Raw genomic sequence first — 13,118 nt, 5'->3', positions numbered from 1 at the left:
CACTCTAGTACTTTGGTTAGCATCACTTGGTGTACTGACTATTCTCTACCACATAGGATAGTAATTTGCATGTTTATGTCACTCTCTCCACAACTTGAGAGCAAACTTCTGGAAGATAGAGATTTTTAAAATCTCTTTTAGTCCTTATCATGCTCAGGATATGTGATTGACAAATCTATGAGATCAGTGCATTTCAAGGATTTTTGTTAGTTTTTTCTCTTTTGTAATCACTGCTGCTGTTCTTCCTATAACAGGGCCTGTTTCTTCAAATGTAATCTTACATGGAAATCCATAAAAGTAGCAAAAAAATAGACTCACTCTGGTTGGCAGGGGAGTGATTGTTATATTCTTCCCAAATATCCCCTTTCCACCTGCCCCTTGCTGACTCTACAGAACACCCATGGCTCTGCTCAATCTTGTCTGAAAACTACAGTATTCAGTTTATATGTCATGGTCAAGCTGAGAGAAACCTTTTAATATCACCACCTCAGTTATTTATCTGAAGTCTTGAATTTGTGCTGGGAATAAACTTTATAAGAGAAGAATACATGAAGATGTCTGTGAGCTAATGATGAACTTATGTTTCATACAATTGCATTGTCCATTTATTGCCAAATTTCACCCCTTATAAATACCATCCTCTCTGTTGGAAATATCTAGAAATTGAAGGAAAGGGAGTTAAGTTGTAACACAACAGAATTAGATATTTCCAGCAATAAATGACTGAGAAAGGAAGTGCATACAGGTTTTTTCTCATACTTTTGAAAGAAAACTGAAATATGAGAAAGCTGACATTTTGTATGCATCCAGGAGAAAAGGGAGGTTCATGATTGGTTTAGGGCAGAGATTTCTGTTGTGTTCTAAAAGGTTTGGGTCAGCACAGCTAGAGGCAGAAGCAGGACTCAAATAAAAATAATCCTGGCCGTGAGGGAAGAGATTAGTTTTGTTGGACAGTGTTCCTGTCTTTGTGAGAAAGGCTTCACCACATGGTTGAGGGAAATTGCCTTGAGTTCTGATCAGAAGATATGTCAATTTTTGCTTGTCTCTAGAGCTATTGCAAGTTAATCAGTAAGGGCAAAGAATATTCTAATACAAAGGAAATTTCAGAAAAGGAAGAGAGAAGAATAAAGTGGAATATGAGAGAATATGAGATAATATTTGCTCTTAGGGTGTAAAAATAAAGCAATAGATTCAAGTTGTCACCAAATGCAGTACTGATATCATCTCATCCTTCACAACTCAAGTCTTTTACTGACATTTCCCCTTCTTCTCCCCACCCCTTCCCTCTTCATCCTCCTCCTGCTTTAACTTTTTATATCCTCTCTCGCAGGATGTTGGATGGAGTATTTCCTCTTGTCTGTTGTCTAGGAATTCATGCCAAATCCCTAAAGCTGCTGCAGAAACAGCCTCGCAATCCCACTGCCTTCTAAGGAGAGCTAGCAGAGATCAGCCCTAATCCTGGGTTGTTTAGCAGCAGTTGGACAAGCTGAGCTACCCTAATCCAGTTACCTTTCTCCAGCAGGAGACTAAGTATATGAGAAGGTTGTTGTGATTCAGTGGCCTAGCAGGGAGTATTTGCAAGACCAACTCTCTAAGACAATTATTGACAGAGATAATTATTCACTGTTTCTAAAAGAAGGGGAAAACCACGTATCATCCATCAGATTGATGTGTGTTTATGAATCCAACTTTCTGATCTACTTGTGTCTATGTGAACAGGAAGAGAAAAGGATTGTCAGGAAACTCCAGGATGGGATAAAAGGAAAACAGTATAATAGCTACCCAAATTTTGGAATGGTTATGATGCATGAGTTTGCTGTGGGTTCCCTAGTAGACAGATGACCCTGAGCCAATTTTCTCTGGTAGGCTGCTGGCAAGGCAAGGGGAGCAGCAGCAGAGGCTGGGGAGAATACTGCAAGTGGCACAAATGTGGGGTAAATAAAGAATCAAGCCAGAGAGTATCCCCTGGTAAAGAAACTAGACAGTGGGGGTGTCCCACTTATAAATATCCTTGAAAATCACAAGGGTGTCTCACAAGAGAGACACTTGCCACTTGAGGGAATTCAAGGTTAGTTTCTATTGGCAATGAGAAGGCTACGGCAGCACCACAGAAGTCAGTGATGCCAGAACTTGCCCGTCTCTCCTCGTACTCTCTCCCATTCTAGCATAGCAACGAGAGATGGAGATCCAGAAGTAGGAGGGAAAGAAACCTTGCAGAAATTGACAACACCTGCTTCCCCTGGTAGGTCCTATGAGCCACAAAAGGGCAGAGGAAAATCTTAAATAGGTTGAATATGAAATGGAGTTGAGAAGTGAATGGACTTATGAGATCCAGAGTGACTAGAACCCATGGGATGCATCCATGATAAGGCCAACAAGATGAGTTCAGTGGTACATGGTTGAAAACAGCCACTGGAGAAGAATAATGCCATTTCTCGTTTAAATCTTCTGTGGTCTGAATATTTCTAACCCTCCAAATTTCATATGTTGAAATCCTAAATGCTAGAAGGCAATAGTATTAGTAGGTGGGGGTTTGGGGGAGTGATTAAGTTATGAGGGTGGAGCCCTCATGATGGAATTAGTACTCTTATAAAAGAGACCCCACAGAGCTGCCCTGGGTCCTTTCACTACTCTGGAACACAGCAGAAGTCTGGGACCTGGGAGAGAACCCTCACCTGGCCATGCTGTGGAAGTAAATTTCTATTGTTTTTAAGTCCATGATGTTTTGTTATAACAGCCAGAATGGACTGAGTTGCAGATGGCTCAGTAAACTTTATGCTATGAGGGTGCATCACAGCCTCAGAGTGCTTACGTTGTCTGCTGGAACACTATGAGAGTTAGCTGACAGTGTGTAGCTGACTTTCATAATGATGCTGGGAGTTCACTCTTCTTGGTAGAATGACAAGCATGATGAATAATTACCTAATTCTTTGATTCTAATAATGTGACCTGTAATTATTTACTACGATTTTAAAAGAAGCTGTTTATGGTCTTATTTGTAATGCTAGCTTCTGCTATTTGTGACACATTTTAATAGGAACTTCTCATTGGTAGTGATGGATTTTCTTTTTATTTTCTATTAAATGAAGATAAGAAACTTTGACAAATTGCCATTTTTTTTGACATCTCTAAGGAGTCAGTTTTTATTTTTTAAGATGAGACCCATTACACCCAAGCATGCATTAAAAAGCTATAAAGCTAAGAGAAGCTTGCGATGGGACGGATCATTAAGAACCTTCCCAGAAATAGATAGAATGGATGTGGGCTTAGCAGTTGCTGTCGTAGACGATTCGGCACTTCAGGAGCTTGAGATAATTGTCAATCTTATGTGAATCCCTGCGTAGGCAGTGGAGCAGGTTATAAAAAGCAAAAAGGCGAGTGTCTTCATCCGCCATCTGCAGGGATGGAAGTCCTGACCAGACAGAGTAGACCTCATTTTCTCTGATTCCAGGATGAACCTAATCACCAAAAGAGAGTGACTTAGTATTATTAGTATTTGCTTATCTTTATTCCTGAAGATTTGGGGAAGAAGCATGAATGTAAAGCTCTCTAGATAAAGGCGCATATTATTGAGCCAGTGTATCATAAATCTATTAATAGTATAAAAAGTGGAAGCTGAATTCAAGTGTAAGTGTTCTAACATGTATGTGATCACAGATGAAGTATGTGCGCATAGGAATAAACAGAGAACCAACCACAGAGGTGCTACATATTGAGAGAGATTCAGCTGCAATATAGTTGTGCCATATATATATGGTTGCTCTCTAACTTGAAGATCTATTTCATGTCCTACACCTTGTTTCTGATATGTTCTTTGTACCGTATTTCTTCTGATAGGTCAGCATAATTACATTTATCTATTCCCTGCTTCAAACTGATTATATATTCCATGTTGTGTATGTATGAAAGACCTCAGAAATGATAAGGATTGCACCTGATGGTTTTAAGATGCAGATAATCTAGGGACATCTATCACAAAGAGTATCTGCTGAATTAGGAGACTTTCACAATCTACCCAGGACTGAGAACCCCCAAATGTCTATGAGCAAAAGGTGCTTTGTTTTGAGATCTCTGGAGTGGGAGTTGTTGAGAAAAGTACCTATGAAAAAGAGTGAGGATGCTAGCAGTGACCCCTCAATGGTGAGGGGTGGGTGGTAGGCTGGGAAGCATGACAATGATAACAAAAGGACACTAAGGAACATGAGGGAGAGGCACCCTGATCTCTGCTTCCCGAGCCCTTGCAAGCTGGCAAATCCCCAGAGGACTGAGAGACCGAGTAGCCAGCTTGGCAACTAGGCATGTCAGTTGCTTTGAGAGCTCCCAAGTCCAAGTGTGACGCTGAGCTACTGAACCGTCTCTTACAGAGTAAGAGTAATTTTTAAACCTAGGATTTCCCATTGTAATTTAAAGTGTGTTTATTTCTACTGTGTGTATTTGTTGTCTTGCTTTTCTGTTTATTTTTTGGTGCTTGGGCCCTAAGATGAAATTTACTGTGCAAGGGACAATGATATGAATAAGAATCAAGAAATGGTTAAAAAAAAAAAAAAGAACAAAATACCAAATGAAGTATTCTAGAACAAATCAGTGACATCAGAAAGTAAACTGACAGTAATGATGAAAATAACTTGAAAATCTAGGTGTTTATTTCATATGTCTCAAGGTGGAAATGTGGTTTGTATTTGTGTTGGATATATTCCTCTCCATGAAAGTGACAAAAAGGACACATGATAACATATAGTTTGTAGATAGTAAGGGAAGAATAAAATCACTCTGGTTATTCTTACAGTCCCATCTTCTTCTTTAGAATGATACATCATTTCTGACAACTTCATAAAGCTATTTGAATGTTACCTCACTTGTGCCAAAATTATCCCATCTGATCGGAGATCTATATTGTAAATATTAACTTAGTCTAAATATGACATTATTTGGGGAGATTAAATGTAATGACATGACTGTTGATTTTGGAGCCCCCCCACAAAAGAAAACACAGAATTTAGAGGAAACCACTATTCTGCAAATGACAAAATAAAGACCATTTCAAAAAGTTTTGCTCCCTTCTTTTGTGACCCCCTGAAATCTGGTGCTTGTGAGGCAGCACGGATGCCCTGACGTCATCTTTTCAATCCCTGACAGTCTCTTTTCTCTCTGACAAATGTGTCCAATAGAGGTGGGGCTGGGGTAGTAGCACAAAATGCCATCTCATCTGATTTTACTTTTCTCTTTTCTCCATTCCCACTGTCATCCTCTGGTGTGGGGAGAAAAGAGAAAGAACATGAGCAGAATTTCAGTAGCAGGTATCCTGGGATACTTTAAGAGAAACGTTTATCTTTCCAGTTCCACCCTCCAGTTGTCTTTTCCTGGAAGATATTGTAAACCCCGGTCCCCAGGAAGGGGAAGGCCTTTGGTGGATTTGTGTGTCATATGGGAATGGCTGCACCTGTCATGTATCATATCCTAAGATTCACTTACCATAGATTCTATCCGTGTGAATTACTAAAATCTTACATTATTTAATAGCAGCCTAGGATATAAAATGCCTAAATTTTGTACTTTCAAAGAGAGGTATTTTGGAACTTGCTTCTCACCATGGAGGTCACCTCTTTCATCAATGAAGAAAACAAAGAAGCATCAGGAGGCTGCTCACCTGGCCAACTATCTTCTCCATACCCTCTAGAAGTCTTCTGTTTTGTTCTTCAATCTCTATGGCTCTGGATAGAATTGCATCTGGGGCTTCTTGCATCCCCCGCACTTCTGTGACTAGATGATACAGGGGGTCATTCCAGGAGCGCAGCACCCTCAGTATCAGATTCAGAAGGTCTTCATGCTAAGTGACCATATAAAACAATCGTATTTAAAAAAGCATAATACAGGGGGTGCCTGCGTGGCTCAGTCAGTTAAGCGTCTGCATTCAGGGTCCTGGGATCGAGCTCCATGTCAGGCTCCCTGCTCAGCAGGGCCCTTCTCTCTCTGCTGTTCCCTCTACTTGTTCTCTCTCGAATAGAATAGAATAGAATAGAATAGAATAGAATAGAATAGAATAGAATAGAATAGAATAGATAATGCATAAGACTAGAATAGAATAGATAATGCATAAGACAGTGGGTTTAGTCACTTGTGATTTTTGCTCTGAGAGGCTGACCTAAATTATCTCTTTGTTATTCCTATGTGTATGTGAGATTTTTTTGTAGGTGGTTAAAGTTGTAAAAATAAAAAGGTTTAAGCTATTGGCTTAAACTTTGCTAAAATTAAAAAAAAAATCTGGATTGTTTGAATAACTACTTCCTCGGATGAGAATTCTAGTTTATAGCAGGAAGAATTTTGTTTTCCCTTGGAAATTTGACTATCCACCCACTCAGTGAGTTCTTATATATCTGACAGCTTTGCTTGTCCAAAAAAGAGCTTTGTTGGAACTCACTGTGTGTCTAACCCAGGAAAGGCAGATTCCACTAGTGCCAATGACAAAAGGCCCAAATCATCTTCCTTCATCCAAGGACACATTCATATTAATGAATCACATCGTCCTTTAATGTATTCATTTGTGATTTGTAGGTTTTATTTTATGATATTAGAACAAAGGGACAGTGAAGAAGACATGGCACTCATGAATATGCTCTCCTCAATCTGTACCAACCCCTGCCCCCAGGCAGCTACCAGAGCAGGCTCTTCTGTTGACCTGTGTTGATGAATAAAATGGTACGATGCTAGCTGTAGTAACAGCTTTGGTGGAATTTACAAGGGAGGTTTGCCCCCTATTTTCCCACTGTTGGGATCGCACATGAAACTCTTAGATGCTGCTTGGCCTTGATTTAAAATGCTTGCTTTCCTGAGGTCCGTGAACTAGTCTAGTGTAAAGGAAGTGAAGAGTAGAGAAGAATCAAATAGATGTGGAGATAGAAAGACGTCCTGGGATACGAAGTGAAGGATGTATAAGCTGCAGAGTGAAGGGCCGTCTGGTCATGCTAGCATGTTAGTTGTAGCACAGCGATTAAGGGTGAGGGCTTCAAACTGGATGAAGCTAAGACTCACAGCTTACCACCCCATCACTAATCCAAATTCTATCACCTCTGTAAGCTTCAGTTTCCTCATCTCAGCAAATGTGATAAGAGTGCCTAGTGTTCTAGGATTTTTGTGCATGTGATGAATAGCAACAGTAATGCATGTACATTGCTTTGTGAAGTGTCTGGAAGTGCAGTGGCTCTCAATAAATTTTAACTCCTCCTCATCCTTCTTCACCCTTTCCCTTAATTTTATCATCATCATTATCATCATTATCATAAGTACTATTAATAAGCTTAGTAGACAGAAAGAATGCCAGTACCCATTAACAAAGTTGTGAAGAGAAAGCAGATTGTATTCATGAGGATATTTATGTGAAGATGCTTATTTTAAGTCATGTTAAGACTGTGGTTGTGGCAGGAAATCAGAAGGAAGAGATTATTATGATAAAAAATAATTGGGATAAATGATTGGGGCTTCCTAGCAGATTTTGTGGTCACCAGAACACAGGCAATCATTGTAGCTGTGAGAAATAAAACATAATACTTTACAGGACCTAATTTGGGGGAATCTTACAAATAAGAAGTGAGAAGTGACAGAGAAGTCAGAGAGGATTGAAGACAGAACCAGGTGTCAGAGAGGTAGAAGTAGAATCAGAAGGAGAGCCTTCAAAGTCTGGAAGAGATGGCTCACCCGGTGCTATGCTCAGTAATGTGAAATGCTGCCAGTGGAGCAGCCAAGGGTATCATGTAATAAATAGAGCTGCATTTGCATTTCTTACCTATCCATGAATTTCTCAAACCTTCTATTTTATACATCATGGAAGTACAATTCAGTTTGGGCTTTCATATGGTATAATATATGTGATCCTGGGTTCAAGCCATTGATTAAAATAATGTTGTTTGTATGAACAACGTATAGATTTTTATTTATTTATTTACTTATAGATTTTTTTATTTTGTTGCTACAATCTGTAGTCAGCATCTGGTTTTACTGATGCTTCCTCAATTATATTCTGTCATTTCTCTCAGATTACTTGCTCTTCCTCCCTATTTCTCTGCCTGTATGATTAGCATTACTTAATGCAGGAGCTCTGATACTCTGTAGCATGTTAACACCAGTGTACTGCCTCAGTGGTATTGGTGAGAAAGCTGGATAGAAGACTTACGTGGATCTGTTGGGCTTGCTCCTTGTCTTCAGGGGTAGAGAGGGAGGAGGTGTGACAGCTGTTGATGGCCTTGGTAATGAACCCCCGGCCCTGGGCATACCTTTTATCCTGAAAGTGAGCAAGCAAATTTAATTAGTTATAGTTGTTTGAGCATTGGTTAAATGAGCCCATTACCAGAATATTAACACACTTAATAGATGTATAATCTTTTTTTAAAATGAGAACTACATAAAAAACTAAAACTAAAGAATTGAGAAAAAGTTACCCTTTCCCTGCCTTTCATTTAGATTTTCTCTATCAATGCATTAAAAAAAAAAATCTCACTTTTCTAAATCCTGACCTTGGGCACCTGGGTGGCTCAGTGGTTGAGTGTCTGCCTTTGGCTGGGGTCATGATCCCAGAGTCCTGGGATCAAGTCCCACATTGGGCTCCCCACGGGGAGCCTTCTTCTCCCTCTGCCTATGTCTCTGCCTCTCTCTGTGTGTCTCTCATGAATAAATAAATAGACTCTTTAAAAAAAATTCCAACCTATTCCCTTCTTTGTGATTTTTTGTTGTTGTTGTTTAATTTTACCCTTTCCATGAGACACTATTTGGAAAGCAAATACTAAAATATGAAACATTGGGTATTTTTGTTAAGTATATTCTTTCTTTAGTATTTGAACCAATGTCCTAGTGCATATGTACCTATATCTTGCCATTTAATATTTTGTTTACTGGGGGTCCAAGCCAATATGATCCCCTAATAGGCATTACAAAATTATGACTTTTCTTTGACCAACATGTAAATCCACACAACTGTACTTTACCATGCTCATCATAGGTACATAATAAAATTTTGTCAATTCTTCAAAATGGTAAGTAAAAAAAAAAAACAGGGTATAATACTTTAGGAAATGTTAATCAGTGGACGCAATGAAAATACACACACACAGACCCCTTGCTCAACAACTAGCTAAAGCATTGACATAAAGCTAATCTCTCCCCAAAGCTGTGAAAATCTAAGGAGATTACCAGGAAGATGTGAAAGACAAATGTGAAAGACAAAGGAATGGCTATCAAAAAGTTGAGGATGAAAGAAAATTCCGTGAATACAGAGAACTATGGAATATATATTTATTACAAGCATTGAGCTACATTCTTTATAGTGACTGATTTATTGAGCCTTTTGTACACTGTTTGCTCCTTGGTCGACCTAAGAGATCTGATACAACTTTCAAAGTACCATAATCAGAAGTAGAATATTGTTTTCAATTCTAAACCAACACTTCAACTCTAGTTCTGAATCTAGAACTAGATTATCTTAGAACAATAATTTATAGCATTCTTGGTTTTCAGAAGAGCTATTATTGTTTGTTTATTGTTTCTGTTAACTTTCTTGTGATGAATTCTGTTCAGACCAGTGTGATTCTCATTTTTTTAAATATCTAGTATGCTAGATGACAAATGCCTAGGGAGACATGTGCTCTACACACAAGGACAAGAAATCAGCATGCATCCATTTTCTCAAATACCACCCGCAAGTATTTTATGTCAGATGTTGTTAAGGAGTGATAGGTTGTGTTCTCCCGAAATTCCTATGTTGAAGTCCTGACCCCCAATGTTCTGTATTTGAAGATAGGGCCATTATGGAGGTAAGTAAGGTCAAATGATGTCATAAGGGTGGAGCCCTGATCCAATAGGATTCGTGTCCTTACAAGAAGAGACACCAGAGAACCTCCCACTCCCACCCCCACTCACTTTCTGCCACCATGAAGACAGGGCAAAGGCATGATTGGAAGATGTGTGCCCTTCTCAGGACCTGACCATGTTGGCATCCTGATCTCAGACTTCCAGCCTCTAGAACTGTCAGAAAATACATTTATGTTTAAGCCACCCAACCTGGGGCTTTCTATTATGGCAGCCCCAGCTGGCTAATACAGGTACTTAAAAAATTTGTTGGAAAAAATTTTTAAAGACAATGAATTCAAGGAAAATTTTAAAGAGTTCTTCTAACTCTTTAAGAAAACTTGAGGTTTCACAAAACTGTCCCTTTCTTGTTCCACATTTTATGAACTGATGGCTTTTTAAAGAATCTACAAAGTGTGTTATTTGAGATTTGGCTCCTGCAGCTTTCATGTTTAAGGTGTGGGGGGAGCCCCATCATTCAGGTAAGGTTCCTTCCGGGAAGAAGCAAGGAGTAGGATACTTACAAATTCGTTGAACATTTCCGAGGAGAGGTTGTGGATGTAGTGAGACAGGATGACTGCACGGTCAAACAGGTCTCGGAGGGACACCTGGCAGTTGACAGCCCCGCTGGGACAGATGGGCAGGGAGGCCACGCTCTGGCACAGGAGCAGGTCTGACACCAGCAGCAGCAGGAGCAGGAGTGACCCTGCTCAAATAAAAACACGAGCCACTCCAAGGTGATCTGTGCAGCTGAGGTTATCAAAAGTAATTCTGTCCGGGAAGCCTTATCTCTCCCCTGCCCTTAGCCGGATTTGGTACTGTTACAGCCAGGGTGGGGAAGAACCCGCGCCTCCTGCTGTGTAAATTTAGATATAGAATTATATTTGCACAGATACATAGTTTGAGAAGTAGGTTGCTCCCTGCATTTTTGTATTGCTCCCAGGAGTCCTTCTGTACTTTGCAAACATTTGGAGCTTAAATTAACTCCGAGCCAGGGTGTTTAAGTCATTCTTATAAGGTAGTTTAACATCTTGGGAGTTTCTGCAGATTTCCAGCAGCTGGGCTTTCTATGAATTTATAACTTTTTAGCTCTGTGTTGACTACTCCTTTTAAACCCTGAAATGGCAACCATAGCACAGTAGACCTGTTTGTCTTACTTTCATGCCTGATGAGAATAAATATGATCGGCAAAGGCTAATAGGGAGTATGAAGAGAATCTAACATAAGACGATACTATGGCCTAGCTCTGCTAACTCACCTTAAAAGCCCTATGTGATTGCTTGACCCCTTACCAAAGGCTTTGAATTTTTTTTTTTTTTAATTTGTGTTTCCTGGTAACCTTGTGAGTGCTTTGACCTTCATTATTATCATCAAATTACATTGATGAAGCAGAAGGCTTAGAGAGGTTAAGTGATTTCCCTCAAGTCCTATGATTAGCAGGTGGAGCTGGTCACCTGTATTATCACTTTGACTTTGTCATGTGGTTGTCCCGCACACCTGTGGGCTCTCAGGCAGCATCCCTGTAACCAAGAGCGTGACAGTGGCTCGGTGCTTGCAGAGTCATTGCCATTACTTGGAAAGAACAGTACTTTGTCTTTAATCCATGCTAACAATGGCCTAGAAAGTTGATTTTATCCCTTTCTTCTGTTCCATCTTAAACAAGAATAACAACAACAAAAAAACCCACCCACTTTTCAAATCTTGGACATTTATCAGAGATTTATGTGTGAAAAACATCCTAAGCCTAAATGCCTAAAATATCTAAAACTTTTTGTTAATAGAGAATGCAACTCACAATCTGTTAACTGCAAAATGAAAGAGCTAAATGTTGTGAGGTGAATCGTATAACAGACTTTTAATTTTTCAAACACATGATACTTCCAAAAAGTTTATTTTAGGTACTTTATAGTCATGTAATTTAGCTGAGCAGATATTTAATCTACAGGTATAAATAAAAAGTACGCTGCAGGTCAAGAAATTGGAATATCAGTTCTAGGAAATTCATAACTTCATAGATATTATTTAACTCTGACTACATTTATCTGTACATTTATCATCTGAAGGATTCTCACAGTCTAAAGAGGAGATAAAATAGATAAATGTTTTTGTTCTTCATTTCATAAAATAAATTTTATGGTTGTTGCTAATTTCTTTTTCTTGCAAATGTCAACCAAGAAAGTAAAGATGGTTAATTATTACCAGGCTGTTTTTCTTTTTTGAAATGTCACTTGGCTTAAACCCAGTTGACAAAGTATTATAAGAGACGATTCTACTATCATTGTCCATATATTACGACTTCAAAGTTGAAAGTTTTACCAGGCTGACTCATTGTGGCCAAACCATGTCAGAGTCTGAAAACCTGAAAATGTTAATATCTACCTTCTGGAGTTGTGATAAATTGGATCATAGAGACTTATGGTCTTATCCCAGGCCAGAATTTCTCAAATTTGCCATTATTGGCACTTTGAGCTGGATAATTCCTTGTTCTGGGAGCTGTCCTGTGTATTGTGGTACATTTAGCAGCATCTCTGAGTTTTACCCACTAGGTATCAGTGGCATCCCCATTCCGAATTAAGGCAACCAAAAACATCTCAGACATTAGCCAATGTCTCTGGAAGGAGGACCTTCATTTGAGAATGAGTGTTCTACTGTGCCCTTGTACAATTGCTTTCCAGAGCAATGACTAGATAGCTCTTCTAAACTCTGTAAACTTGAATCCTCTTGCTCAGAGAATATTAGCTAAAATGTCAAACGAGTGCCACCCCCCTGAAGAGTATTGATAATTCAGCAATTCCACGAGTTGTTGCACATACCTTTCAGCGACCACCCTTTGTTATCCATGGTGGCGATGCTTTCGAGAAACACACGTCGCCAGAGATCTGGTAGTCCAACAGCTTTCTCTCTCCCAGATATTGGCTTTATAAGCCTTTAACATCTTCATGAATATATTTAACTAGGTATTCCCTTCCCTTTTGCCAGTCATCTGTTTCCGTCATTGAGATTACCCCCGTAATTTCAAACATCAAATGGTATTTTATTTCTTATTCATATTCAGGGAGACATACTGACCAGAAATGAACATTCCAGGAAGGATTTTGATTAATTAGACGAAAAGGAAATGAGAGAAATTATGAAGGTGAGATCTGGAGACTATTTTGAGTGAAAGGGCCTGTGCCACTACAGAAGTCATTTGCTTTAAAATTTACCTTTATTTCTCTGCAGGCTCTTGAAGATAGCATTATATTTCACTTAGATATCTCCTGTATTAGCAAAGGGGATTCTTT

General features: G+C 39.2%; 1 protein-coding gene across 1 annotated transcript; it reads right to left on the bottom strand.

Moving 5' to 3' along the window:
* Positions 1-3,116: 3,116 nt before the first annotated feature.
* PRL (prolactin) lies at positions 3,117-12,675 on the bottom strand. The gene is made up of 5 exons (XM_041771149.1): positions 12,648-12,675; positions 10,359-10,540; positions 8,168-8,275; positions 5,648-5,827; positions 3,117-3,458 (listed from the first exon to the last, which is right to left on the bottom strand). The coding sequence occupies exons 1-5, from the start codon at positions 12,673-12,675 to the stop codon at positions 3,267-3,269; spliced, it is 690 nt and encodes a 229-aa protein (XP_041627083.1). The 3' UTR covers positions 3,117-3,266.
* Between the last annotated feature and the right edge of the window lie 443 nt (positions 12,676-13,118).

The sequence above is a fragment of the Vulpes lagopus genome, chromosome 10 (assembly GCF_018345385.1).
Source record: "Vulpes lagopus strain Blue_001 chromosome 10, ASM1834538v1, whole genome shotgun sequence".
Taxonomy (NCBI): Eukaryota; Metazoa; Chordata; class Mammalia; order Carnivora; family Canidae; genus Vulpes; species Vulpes lagopus.
The sequence above is the reverse complement of the archived record's forward strand: the minus strand, read 5'-3'. Positions and strand labels throughout refer to the sequence as shown.